This window comes from Phascolarctos cinereus, unplaced genomic scaffold (assembly GCF_003287225.1).
Source record: "Phascolarctos cinereus isolate Bilbo 61053 unplaced genomic scaffold, phaCin_HiC Scaffold_4;HRSCAF=312, whole genome shotgun sequence".
Classification (NCBI taxonomy): domain Eukaryota; kingdom Metazoa; phylum Chordata; class Mammalia; order Diprotodontia; family Phascolarctidae; genus Phascolarctos; species Phascolarctos cinereus.
Window position 1 is genome coordinate 135,074,979 of NW_027555847.1, and position 13,551 is coordinate 135,088,529.

Consider the following 13,551-nt stretch of genomic DNA (forward strand, 5'->3'; position numbering starts at 1 on the left):
CATCCAGGACTGAGGCAGGGGATCTGAGCTGGGTCTTACCTTAAAGGAAATCTTCACCTTGTAATCCACACCTTCCTTCAGCACAAACACTTGATTCTTGAGAGATTCCAGGTCCCCTGTGTAGGCGAGAGAAACAGGGCTGGGAGTCAGGCTGCCCTTTGCTGGGCCTTTGGGGACAGACGGGGGTTTCCATAGTGACAGGGGTGAGAGGCCCTCACTGTCCAGGGACTAGAGGTGGGATAAGGAGGTATAGGGTACTCATTGGAAGCTTCCTGGAAGGCAATTCATGGGTCTTTTTTATTCCTATTTCTCTCCCTTATAACACGCAACACAAAGTGGGAGGAAAAGATCACCTGTCAGGTCCATGGTGATGGGTCCAGGGGCCTGTTCACATACCAGGGTCAGCCGAGTCACCTGCACATTGGGGAGGCTGGGATCTGAGGTACAGAAAGAGCAGGGTAGTTGGGAACAGGGGTTATATGTGAGGGGAGGATATTATAGCCTACAGTCCCTTAATGACCCCTTTCCTATCACCAGTCTTTTTGCTGTTTCTGAACTATTACTCCAATCCAGAATATGCTTATCCCTCCTCCTCTGGTTGTCCATATCCTCCAGGGCCCAGCTGAGGTCCTCCCATTCCAGGAAACCTCCCAATCCCCATTCACTCTCCCTCCTCTGGACCCCCTCAGACCCCACTGTTCTGTACTATGGTTATCTTTCTCTGTGGGTCTCTGGTCCCCCAGACCAGAAGCTCCCTGAAAGACATGGTTTTGTCTCCTACTGTACCCAATAAAAAAGGAAGGGGGTGTCAGTTGTGAACTTGGGATGGGGGGGGTGGGGAGGGTGAGTCGAGTGGTTTGATTTTTATTTTTTAGGTGAGGAAAAATCCTGTCTGAACAAGCTGTGCTTTTAATTTTCCCTGGATGGCAAAAGGGAGCTACTACCTACAAAGGGCAGAGAACCACCCCCAGCCACGCCATCAAGAGGATTCTGGGAATGAAAAAATAGACCAATGGTTTAAATGCAGGAAGTCTAAGTAGGTGAATTCCAAAACTGGCTTTTCAAGGGAGGTTACTGTTCTCACTAGGGACCATGAGGCATCCAGATGGGCCAAACCTCAGATCATGATAGCTGGGCCTAGAGAAATTAAGCTAGATATGATATCAAGGGAAGTTTGCGACTAGGTAGATTTTTGTTAGTCACATGTCTAATTGCCTTCCTTTCAACTCATTTAAATTCAAATCAACAAATATTTGTCAAATGTCTACTACATGCCAAGAAAGGGGTGGGAGGGAGGAGAGATAAAAATGAACCAGTACCTGCCCTCAAGGAACTTACATTTTACTGGAGTTTATATTCCTTAGATGTATCATTTCAGAATTTATATATTTTCTTTGTGAAAATTTTTTCAACCTGGCAGCATCACAGCCTTTGACTATATTAAAATGCAACTGGGAAATATTTAACCAAAAAAAAATACAACTACAATAGAACACAGATAATGTTAATACAGGGTTTTCTAAATCAGCATGCACATGGGAATCCCTTTTCTATTTGAATTTGATACTCCTTGCCTAGACTAGGAATATCTAGAACTCTGTGATCTAGAGCCGTCTCCACTAAAGAGAGACAGAGCTACAACTTAAGAGTCTTAGACCAGTTTTCACACAAATAAAGTTAGATCTAAATAATTGGAAAAACATCAGTTGCTCATGAGTAGGCCAAGCTAATATAATAAAAACGACAATTCTACATAGTTAATTTACTTATTCAGTACCATGCCAAACTACCAAAATTATTTTACAGAACTAGAAAAAATAACAAGATTTGGAAGAACAAAAAGTCCAGAATATCAAGGGAACTAATGAAAAGAAATGCTAGAGAAGGTGGCCTTGACATTCCAGATCTTAAATTGTATTATAAAGCAGCAATCATCAAAACTACTTGGAACTGGCTAAGAAATGGAGTGGTGGATCAGTGGAATAGGTTAGGTATGCAAGACACAGTAGTCAATGACTATAGTAATCCACTGTTTGATAAACCCAAGGACCCTGCTTCTGGGATAAGAATGCACTATTTGACAAAAACTGCTGGGAAAAGTGGAAAAGAGTATGGCAGAAACTAGGCATAGATCAAAATCTTACACCATATACCAAAATAAAGTCAAAATGGCTACATGATTTAGATATAAAGGCTGATACTATAAGCAAACTGGGAGAGCAAGGAATAGTTTACCTGTCAGATTTATGGAGAACAGAAGAATGTGTGACCAAACAAGAAAGAGAGAACATTATGAAATGCAAAAAAGATAATTTTGATTATATTAAATTGAAAAGTTTTTGCATAAACAAAGCCAATGCAACCAAGATTAGGAAGGAAGCAGAAAACTGGTAAAGAATTTTTACAACCAGCGTCTCTGATAAGGGCCTCATTTCTAAAGCATATAGAGAGCTAAGTCAAATTTGTAAGAGTACAAGTCATTCCCCAATTGATAAATGATCAAAGGATGTGAACAGGCAGTTCTCAGAAGAAGAAATTAAAGCTGTAGTCATATGAAAAAATGTTCTAAATCACTATTGATTAGAGAAACCCAAATCAAAACAACTCTGAGGTACCACATCACACCTATCAGATTGGCTAACATGACAAAACAGGAAAATAATAAATGTTGGAGAAGATGTGGGAAAATTGGAACACTAGTGCATTGTTGATGGGGTTGTGAACTGATCCAAACATTCTGAAAAGCAATTTGGAACTATGCCCAAAGGGCTATAAAAATGCACCTACCCTTTAACCCAGCAATAGCACTTCTAGAGCTGTATCCCAAAGAGATCATAAGAACAGGAAAAGGACCCACATGTACAAAAATATTTACAGCAGCTCTTTCTGTGGTGGCAAAGAATTGGAAATTGAGAGGATGCCCATCAATTTTTGGCTGAGCAAGTTGTGGTATATGAATGTAATGGAATACCATTGTGCTCTAAGCAATGAGGAGCAGACAGACTTCAGAAAAACCTGGAAAGACTTACACGAATTGAAGCTGAGTGAAGTGAGCAGAACCAGGAGAACATTGTACACAGTTAACAGTCACATCATGTGATGACTAACTTTGATAGACTGAGCCCTTCTCAGCAACGCAAGGATCTTAGACATCTCCAAAAGTCTTATGATGAAAAATGCTATCCACACCCAGAGAAAGAACTACGGAGTTTGAATGCAGATTGAAGCATACTATTTACTCTTTTTTTCCTTCTGTTTTGTTTTGTTTCTTCTTTCTTGTGGCTCCTCCTATTGGTTCTAATTCTTCTTTACAACATGACTAATGTGAAAATATATTTAATAGGAATGTATATGTAATGCCTATGTCAGATTGCACACATCTTTGGGGAGAGAGGTGGGAAGGAAGGAGGAGAAAATTTAAAACTCAAAAGCATGTGGAAGTGATTGTTGAAAACTAAAAATAAATTAATTTTTTAAAAAAGAGTCTTAGACCAAGGGATCTTTACTTTTTTTTTGTATCCTGGACCCCCTGGGCAATCTGGTAAAGCCTAGGGACTCCTCAGAATCATGGTTTTAAATGAATAAGATAAAATAAATAGAATTACAAAGAAAATAAATTCTATTGAAATAAAGATGTACTTTTTTTCCCATCCAAGTTTGTGGATTCCCTGAAATCTATCCACCACCCACTCAGAACGGTCCATGAACCCTGACTTAAGAACTTCTGTCTTAGCTGCCTGAGATCCTGAGAAGTAAGGAAGAAAACAAATATTTATTAAGTGCCTACAATGTTCCAGGCACCCTACAAATATTATCTCAGTTGATCTGTACAACAAGCCTGACAGATAGATGCTTTTATTGACCTCATTTTACAATTGAGGAAACTGAGGCATACAGTAGTCACACCTAGTAAGTGTCTCAGGCTAAATTTAAACTCAGATCTTCTCGACCCTGGGCCCAGCATTCTATTCACTGCTACCTAGCTGCCTCTAGCTGAGGGATTAGGAGACTGGCTTGTGGCACACAGGTAGTATATGTCAGAGGCAGGATCCAAATCCATGCCGCCCTGACTTCAAAGCCAGCCCTCCATCCATTATGCCACAATGCCTCTCTTCAACTTAAAGAACTCTTCAACTAGAAAGTGAAGCCTAGAAAAATGACTACTATGGTCTGGAAGGTGCTGAAACAGGAAGAAGGGAAAGAGGGATGCTTGAAACAGACACCCAAAAAATAACAATTGCAGGGGTGTGGGCAGGTCATTAAGGTTTGAATGGTATGACTACAACTGATCTCTGAAGTCAAGGGGTTCAGGAGAGAGAAGGGACAGGACTGGGGCTGTGGTTCAGTGGTCAGGGAAGTTTAGTAAGTGGTTCTGAGCACAAAAATCAGAGCAGTATGACAAATATTTAGTAAGCCCCTACTGTGTGCAAAGGAACCTGGACTGGTTCCAGAGCCCAAGAAACCTACACAAGGCAGTAAGGTCCAGGACTAGACACTCTGGGTGGCTCAATCAATGCTTCCTGGCCTAGTGGACTGAATTCATCCTGATGAATCTGCTCTGTCCTGCTGGTCAGTCAGTCAATCAATAAACCTTAAGTGCCTACTTGGTGCCAGGCCCTGTGCCAAGCTTTGAGCATAGAAAAAGAGGCAGAAAACAGTTCCTGCCCTCATGGAGCTCACAATCTAATGCTTCTCCGGAGGGGCCTCTTCTCTGTCTTTTTGGACACACCCTGGCCCCTGGCCCCTAGGGAGATAGGTTCTTCTCCTTCCCCAAGTCCTGTTAAGAAGACAGGCTCTTTGTAAAGAACTATGTATGTGTTTGGATTGGGGAGCAGCTAAGAAAGCCGGGACAGAGCTCAGGAGCTGGGGGCAGAGGCTCTAAGAGTTTGCAGCATGTGAATCCTGAGACCCCAGAGACCCCTCCAGCCTAACCTGTACCTGAGCAGGGATCCCCTCAGCAACATCTCCACCAAGCGGTCATCCAGCCTTTGCCTGAAGCCCTCTAGTGATGGGGAGCTCAGTACTTTGCCAAGCACCTTGTTCCGTTTTTGCATAGTTTTAATTATTGGGAATTGTTTTCTTTATATGGAGCTGAAATCTTGCCTTTCTGTTGCTTCTACCTACTGCCCCCAGCTTTGTCTTTGTCTTCCAAGTAAAGCAAATCTGATCTCTCTCTTCTATGTGATTTAATAATAATAATAATAATAATAAAACAGCTAGCATTTATATAGTGCTTTAAGGTTGGCAAAAAACTTGACAAATATTTGATCTTCACAACAACTCTGGGAAGTAGGTGTTATTATTATCCCCATTTTACAGTTGAGGAAACTAAGACAGAGAGAGGTTAAGTGATTTGCCCAAGGTCACACAGCTAGAGTCAGGCTGGATTTGAACTCAGGTCTTCCTGACTCCAGGCCCACCACGGTACCACTTAGTTTCCTCTACCTCCCATAAAGCATCTCTTCTCTAGGCTAAACAATGCCCCCCCGCCCCCCCCCCCAAGTCTCCAAGTTGCCCAAGGTGAGTCAAGAGGCCACCAGATTCCAGGATCAGGGTCTCATTCCTGCCTCTGGTTCGAGTCATTTCTGACCTAGGCTTGGCCACCCACTAGTGCGTTAGGGCAAATAGAGGTGGGTCTGGACCTGGTGCCTATTTCCTGTAGGTATTAGTGTATGATATGGTGAATGAAAAACAGGTGTTAAGAGTCAGAAGAATTGAGTTTGAATGTGACCCTCCTACTTCCTGTGTAGCCTCGGAGAAAACATTCTCTGTGCTTCTGTTTCCTTATTTATAAAATAAAAGCACTGAGACTAAATGATATTCAAGTTTCTTCCACCTTCTAGATCCTAGGATTCTCTAGGTATGTTGGGGGTGGGGGAGGGGAGAGGGGAAGAACAAGGGCTTAGGGCAAGCCCTTCTTCATGAACTGGAGTCAGAGGGGAGCTAGGGGAAACACCAAGAAGTTTTGTTTTTGGTTACTGGGCCCAGAGGGGTTTCCCAATGCCCCATCTCTAAAATCTACCTAGCCACCTGATTTCCCACCCTCAGTCTATGTGGAGTCTGTCAGTCTGATATTTGGTGCTCTAGACTCCTTTGTCCCCATCCCCTGCCCTCTGCCATGCCTGCCCCACCACCCCGAGCCTCTGGTCCCTGAAGCCAGTATGCCCCCCCAGCCCTGGCATCCCTCAGGCCGGTGTGCCCCCCCAGCCCGGACACCCCTGAGCCTCTGGTCCCTCAGGCCAGTGTGCCCCCCCCAGCCCCGGCATCCCTGAGGCCGGTGTGCCCAGCCCCGGCGTCCCTGAGGCCGGCGTGCCCCCCCCCAGCCCCAGCGTCCCTGAGGTCAGTGTGCCCCCCCAACCCCGGCGTCCCTCAGGCCGGTGTGCCCCCCCAGCCCGGACACCCCTGAGCCTCTGGTCCCTCAGGCCAGCGTGCCCCACCCCCAGCCCCGGCGTCCCTGAGGCCGGCGTGCCCCCCCAGCCCCGGCGTCCCTGAGGCCGGTGTGCCCCCCCCAGCCCCAGCCTCCTACCCACAGCCTCAGGAATGGGCCCCAACAGGGCCTGCTTGTACTTGGTTAGACTCTCATCGTCTTGGTCCAGCTGCTGGATCTCCTGCAGAGTCTTCTTCTCTGGAGCCTTGTAGTTCAAGTCCACCTCATCCAGGTCTTCCTCATGGGCAGCCCGGATGCCTTCCTTGTCCGCCATGAAATCTGTTTGGGAGAACAAAAGGAAGATTGTCAGGCAGGGAGGAGAGACCCTGGGGTGACCATCGGATCTTGACGCTCGAGGACTTCTGCATCCTCAGCCCCTCCTACCTACCCAATCAACCCATAAGCATTTATTAAGTACCTACTATGTGCCAGGCACTATGATAGGTGCAGGGGGACACAAAGCCAAAACTTGCTCTCAAGGAGTTTATATTCTAGCTATCGCACATATGTAGGTATATGACAATAACTGGCACTTGCATGGTATTTCAAGGCTTACAAAATGCTTTACATGTTATCTCCTTTGATCCTTAAACTCCTGGGAGACAGGTGCTATTATAATTCCCATTTTACAGAGGAGTAAACTGAGGCTGAGAGGTTAAGTGACTTGCCCTTTATCATAGAGATAAGGAAATATCTGAGGCAGAATTTGAACTCAGGACTTCTTGTCTCCAATGTCTAACGCTCTAAGCACCGCCTTACTGCCTGTCTGCATGTATGTATATGTATAAATGTATAAATATATATGTGCGTGTGTTTGTATGTGTGTATATATGTATGTGTACATATATCTATATATACACACACACATATGAATGCACACAAAATAGTACAAGGTAATCTGGGGAGAGGGCACTAACATCTGGGGGTGAGAGGGAAATATATCTCTTATAGAAGATGGCACCTAAAATGAGTGCCAGCGAGAGTCAATGAGGGCCTGAACCAAGGGTGGTGGAGAGAAGGGGGCAATGGGAGAGACAGAGCAATTAAATCTTCCACTGATCTCCTACTGCCGTCCTCCTCTTCAGCCTGATGTCACCTCAACATTCCCTGAATTGTTTTTGCCTTCCTCATTCTCCTGCCCTCTACTCTTCACTTCTGTCACACAGCTCACCTCTTCCAGAAAGCTTTCCCAGGTTGACCCTGAGGGCCTCTCTTTCTCTAAACCAGGGGTGGGGAACCTGCAGCCTCGAGGCCACATGTGGCCCTCTAGGTCCTCAAGTGTGGCAAAGTGGATCCTCAGGTCCTCAAAGGGATTGTTCTGTGAAGTTTGGAGTCATTCAAAGGGCCACACTTGAGGGCCTAGAGGGCCACATGTGGCCTTGAGGCTGCAGGTTCCCCACCCTGAAGTCTAAACACCTATAAAGCCATCTCTTTTTAACCTTTCTGTAAAGTTCTTCTAAGCAGATAGGGGGCGCAGTGGACAGAGTGCTGGTTTCTGAGTCAGGAAGACTCATCTTCCTGAGTTCAAATCTGGCCTCAGACACTTATTGGCTATATGGCCCTGGGCAAGTCACTTAACCCTGTTTACCTCAGTTTCCTCATCTGTAACATGAGCTGGAGAAGGAAATGGCCAACCATTCCACTGTCTTCACCAAGAAAACCCCAAATGGGGTCACAAAGAGTCAGACACACTGAAAACAACTGAACAAGTTCTCTTTCCAAATGAACTGTGAACTCAAGGACCTTGCTGTGATGGAAAGAGCCTGGGCTAGGAAGTCAGGAGGCCTGACTGGGTTTGTTTGTTTGTTTTTTGTTGTGGTTTTTTTTTGGGGGGGTGGGTAGGCAATGGGGTTAAGTGACTTGCCCAGGGTCACACAGCTATTAAGTGTTATGTGTCTGAGGTCGGATTTGAACTCAGGTCCTCCTGAATCCAGGGCCAGTGCTCTATCCACTGTGCCACCTAGCTGCCCCATCTGGACAACTCCTCTTTGAGCCTGATGATTCATATCCATAAAATGACGAGATGGATCAGATCATATCCAAGGTCCCTCCCAGTTCTAACATTCTTTCTTTTAAGGTCCCATGTAATCCAAATTGAAAAGCATTTATTACTTGTCATCTTGTTGTTATGGTTGTTGTCTGTCCTACGTTCTCCTGAAGAGGACCATGACATCAGGGAAGTGATGCCATAACGTACAAGTGAATAAGATTGTGCCAAGTCACCAGACTCACTTTCTCCTCCTGAGCCACCTGGGTCCAGTGGCAAGATATAGATCAGGATGACTAGAGACAGCCAGGATGCAGTGGGGAACCTTGGCCTTTAGCTAAGCTAAAGGTCTTTAACAGGTCTCAGTCTGACTAAAGCAATACACCCATCTAGTGATTAAGACTTAGTAAGAAATGAGGCAGAAAATGGCCTCTTTACCTAGTAAAAAATAATACTATTAAAATTTTATCTGGGAAGGAAAGGCCATCAGGATTTTGGCCAGAATGTAAAGATAGATCCCTGTGCTAAGTAATGAGGATATGAAGACAGAAGGAAAAACTGTACCTGCCCTCAAGGAACTTAAATTCTCCTGGGAGTGCTGGTAGATAACAACATGTAAAAAGTATAGCAGTGATACACACACACACACGTGTGTGTGTGTGTGTGTGTGTGTGTGTGTGTGTGTATTTTTTTTTAAGACTGGGCTTTCTCATCATCCAGGGACATGAGCTCAAACCTACTACTGACTGGCACAGGAACGTTGACTTGCTCCATTTCTGACCTGGACTGGTTTAACCCTCCTTGGGCAACCCAGTGCCCCACTCCCCTTCCTAGGAGCTCCACCATATTGATGAGCTTAGTGTGGACTAAAGATCAGTATAGACCACTCTAGCTCAGAACTCCCGAGCTCAAGAGATCCTTCCTGGTAGCTGGGATTACAAGCATCTACCTACCACCACGCCTGGTCATACATGACAATCTGAGGAAGAGGGATTGAGGACTAGGTCCATCATTCTTTGTTCTAAGGTGCCTCCCAGCTGAGACTGTACCCATTCATTCAGCCAGCACATCCCTATGTGCCAGGGATTCCAGGAGCACTGGGCCGGGCATATGGCCCAGAGATGCAGCTGGCCTAGTGGAAGGAGGGGAGACTAGCAAAGGCTAGTCTCCCATGATATCGCCTATCAAAATAAATCCCAGGCTGTCTTAAGTCCTTCCCTTCAGAAATTCATAGATTTAGCCCTGAAAGGGACCTCAAAGGTCATCTAATCCAATGTTCATTTTACGGATGAAGACACAGAGGCTTAAGGAGGTTAAAAGACTTGGCAGATGTCCCATTAGAAGCATCAGAAGCAGAATTTGAACCCAGGTCCTTTGACTCAAAAGCCACTGCAATTTCCATTGTTCCACCCTTTCCAAGGACCAGGAAAGGGAAGACAATGCTTCTCATAGGGTCATGATAAATACTTGGCATGGTAAGGGCAAGAGTTAAGTGATCCAGAGGTCTATAAAATGAAGGAAAAGATTAATTCTCAGACAGCTGAGTGGTGTAGTGGATAGAATGCTGTACTTCCAAAGAGAAAGACCAGAGTTCAAATCCTGCCTCAGATACTAATTGTGTAACCCTGGATAAATCATTTAATCTCTGTCCCCTCTGAGATTACCTCCAAATTATTCAGAAGGAGCTTAATAAATGCCTGTTGACTTAATTGCAAAGTGGGGATAGTAATAGCACCTATTTCACAGGATTGTTGTGAGGATAAAATGAGATAATATATGGAAAGTGCTTTGCAAAAATTAAAGGGCTATATTAATGCTAGCTATTTTTATTATAAGCCTTAACCTCTGTCCTAAAAAAAGAGCAAATGATTATTCTAATGTTTTGGGAGGAAGAATTCCTAGTTGCAGGGACTCTCCAACCACCTTTCCCTCATCCTCCAGTCTACATATCCCTTCCCCAATAACGTTTGGCATGGGGCCTGGACTCTTGGGCTCAGAAATAGAGGAAGGGCTCCCTGGGGCAAGAGGGCCCTTATCTCCTCTTTAGTAAGTACACACACACACACACACACACACACAGAGCTGACTACCTCCTCAACCCAATCTCTCCCCAGCCTAGGCCCCAAGGAAAACAGGACAGTACAGGAAGAGAACTAGTTCTAAAGTTAGAAGACTTAGGTTCACTTTCCACCCCTGACAATTACTCTGTGTGACCTTGGACAAGTCCTGTAACCTCCTTAGGCCTAATGTTCCTCATCCCTAAAATAAGGTGATCGCATTAATGCTTTGTTTAGTGGAGCTGTGAACTGGTCCAGCCAACGATGGAAATCAATTTGGAACTATGCCCAAAAAGTCATTAAACTCTGCACATCCTCTGGCCCAAGAACGCCATTACCAGGCCTCTACCCTCCAAAGAGATCAAAGAAAGGGGAAAATGTACAAAAACATTGACAGTGGCCCTTTTTTATAGTGGAAAAGAAGTGGAACATAAAGGGGTGCCTATTAATTGGGGAATGACTGAACAAATTATGGGAAATGAATATAATGGAATACTATTGTGCTGTAAGAAAGGGTGAAGGGGATAGTTTCAGAAAAACCTGGGGAGATATATATGGACTGATACAGAGTGAAGTGAGCAGACCTGAGAACAATGTATACAATAACAACACTGCATAGATAAACAACTTTGAAAGGTTTAACTAATAATAAGAGTTAAGAATACTGATTTGTGTAATGACCACCCACAGTGAGGAAAAATGCTATGAACCTCCTGACAGAGGCTCAAGATGCAGAACGAGGTGTTCATTTTGGTCAATGCAGAAATTTGTTTTGCTTGACTATAGGTATTGGTTAGAAGGGTTTTATTATTCTTTTTCCAAACATCCAGGGAATAATGCCCCTTAGTCATTAGTTTCTTGATGTGATCCATAGTCCAATGAGAGAGAAAATAAGTCTTAGTTAATTGAAATACATACATATATATATATATACATACATACATATATATATATGTATACACACACAGAGAGTTTTAAAAAATGTCCATGTCAGTCATGTTGTGAAAGAAAACACAAACAAAAAGAACCAAGAAAAATAAAGAGTAAAGAAAAAGCATGCTTCCATCTGTATTCAGGCTTTTCTAAGTTCTTTCTCTGGAGATGGATTGCATTTTTCATCATAAGTCCTTCAGAATTGTCTTGGATCACTGCATTGCTGAGAATAGCTAAGTCATTCACAGATGATCATCATGCCATATTGCTGTTACTGTGTACAATGTTCTCCTGGTTCTACTCATTTCACTTTGCATCAATTCATGTAAGTTTTTCTAGGTTTTTCTGAAAGCAACCTGCCCATTATTTCTTATAGCACAATAATATGCCATACCAATCATATACTACAACTTGTTCAACCATTCCACAATTGACGGGCATCTCCTCAATTTTCAATTCTTAGCCACCACAAAAAGAGCTGCTAAAAATATTTTTTGTACACTTAAGTCCTTTTTCTTTGATCTCTTTGGGATACAGACCTAGAGGCAATATTGCTGGATCAATGGGTATGCACGGTTTTATAGCCCTTTGAGCCTAGTTCCAAGTTGTTCTCCAGAATGGTTAGACCAGTTCATCACTTCAAAACATATATATGTATGTGTGTGTGTGTATGTATGTGTATATATATGTGTGTGTATATGTATATATATGTATATATATGTATGTGTGTGTGTGTGTGTGTGTGTGTGTGTGTGTATTTTAAAGTAAGTTGGTCGGACCAACTTCTGAGCTTCCTTCCATCTGTAGATCAATAATCCTGTGTTTTTCTCAGCCTCCCCATAAGAGGAAGGAGTATGGTAGAAAGACTGGGAGTCGAGACCTCAGTTCTAGTCTTGGCTGTGCTGCAAAAGCATGTGTGACCCTCAGCAAGTCACTTCAAATGGGGCACTTGGGCTAGATAGCCCTTTCCATTCTAGGATATGTGAAGATGGCATAGAATGAAGGAAGTCTTCATTTTCCCAAATATTCTTTCAACAATCCATTCATTTTATTGAGCACTTTACTAAACACCATTTGATTAGATTGTTAGTTCCCAGCGGGCAAAAACTAAAGAAGAAGCGTGATCTTATCAGTTCCAGATTAGCCAAGAACTAGAATCACGGCAGGTAGAAATCCCTCTGTTCCTAGCACTGGGAACAAAGTGAAAGGGGAAGAAACATTTGAGGATCCTGAAATTCATCTGTCCAAAGTAGAGAAGGACCTAGAAAGCAGATCCAGGGCCCTCTACAGATCCCAAACCTAAACCCCAGTCTCTGTTCATAAGATGCTACTTTCTGGCATGTGATACTACCTAGGGGTTTCCCCAGATGCCAATGAGATATGTTTGGGAGGGAGGAAATTGTTGAGGGGAACCCTGTGCCCTTCCTCTTGGGGCTAGCCAGCACCAGACCCAACCACAGCAGCATTTTAGGGAGAGGGGACTAGGGGCAAGAGAGTAGTTTTATCACTTTCTCAAATTTAAATTCAGAAACATTTATTAAATTTTTATTACCATGTCAGGCACTGCGCTAGACACTGGGAACAGATACAAAGATAAAAACCAAAAACAGTACCTGCCCTCAAGGAGTTTAAATTCTACTAGGTGAAAACCACATATACACAGACAATTCGAAATATATACAAAGTATACAAAGTATCAGAGAAGCTGTTGTTGTTGGCCCTTCATTCTTGAAAAGGACCATGACATCAGGGAGGTGATGCCATGACTTGCAAATGAATTAGATTTAAGTGAAGGAGGGCTGTGCAAAATCACCAGCCTCACTTTCACCTCTGGAGCCATCTGGGTCCAGTGGGAAGATATAGATCTGGATGATTGAAGGTGGCCCCCATCAGAGGAGCAGCATTAGTAGGGCTGGAGGAGTGGGAGGGATTGGGGAAAGTCTGGCACTTGAATTGAGCCTTGAAGGAAGCTAGGGATTCCTAGAGGCAGAGATGAGGAAGGTGAGCATTCCAGGCATGGAGACAGCCTGTGCAAGGTGAATGTCATCCATGGGTCAGTTTGACTGGAATGTAGGGGAGTGATGTGAAAATGTTTGGAAAGAGAGGTTGGAACCAGATTATGAAAAACTATTTTAAATTCATTTAAT

At 43.9% G+C, this 13,551-nt stretch overlaps 1 protein-coding gene across 4 annotated transcripts in view; it reads right to left on the reverse strand.

The window, feature by feature from the left end:
• The window catches only part of ARHGDIG (Rho GDP dissociation inhibitor gamma), a 30,349-nt gene that overhangs the window by 1,701 nt on the left and 15,097 nt on the right, over positions 1-13,551 (reverse strand). For all 4 annotated transcript variants that reach the window (XM_021006859.2, XM_021006856.2, XM_021006858.2 and 1 more), the window contains exons 2-4: positions 6,527-6,706; positions 354-437; positions 40-116 (exon numbers count right to left, since the gene is read on the reverse strand). In XM_021006859.2, coding sequence (XP_020862518.1) covers positions 40-116; positions 354-437; positions 6,527-6,701 — 336 coding nt within the window. In that variant the 5' untranslated portion in view covers positions 6,702-6,706. The remainder of the gene's footprint in view (positions 1-39; positions 117-353; positions 438-6,526; positions 6,707-13,551) is intronic.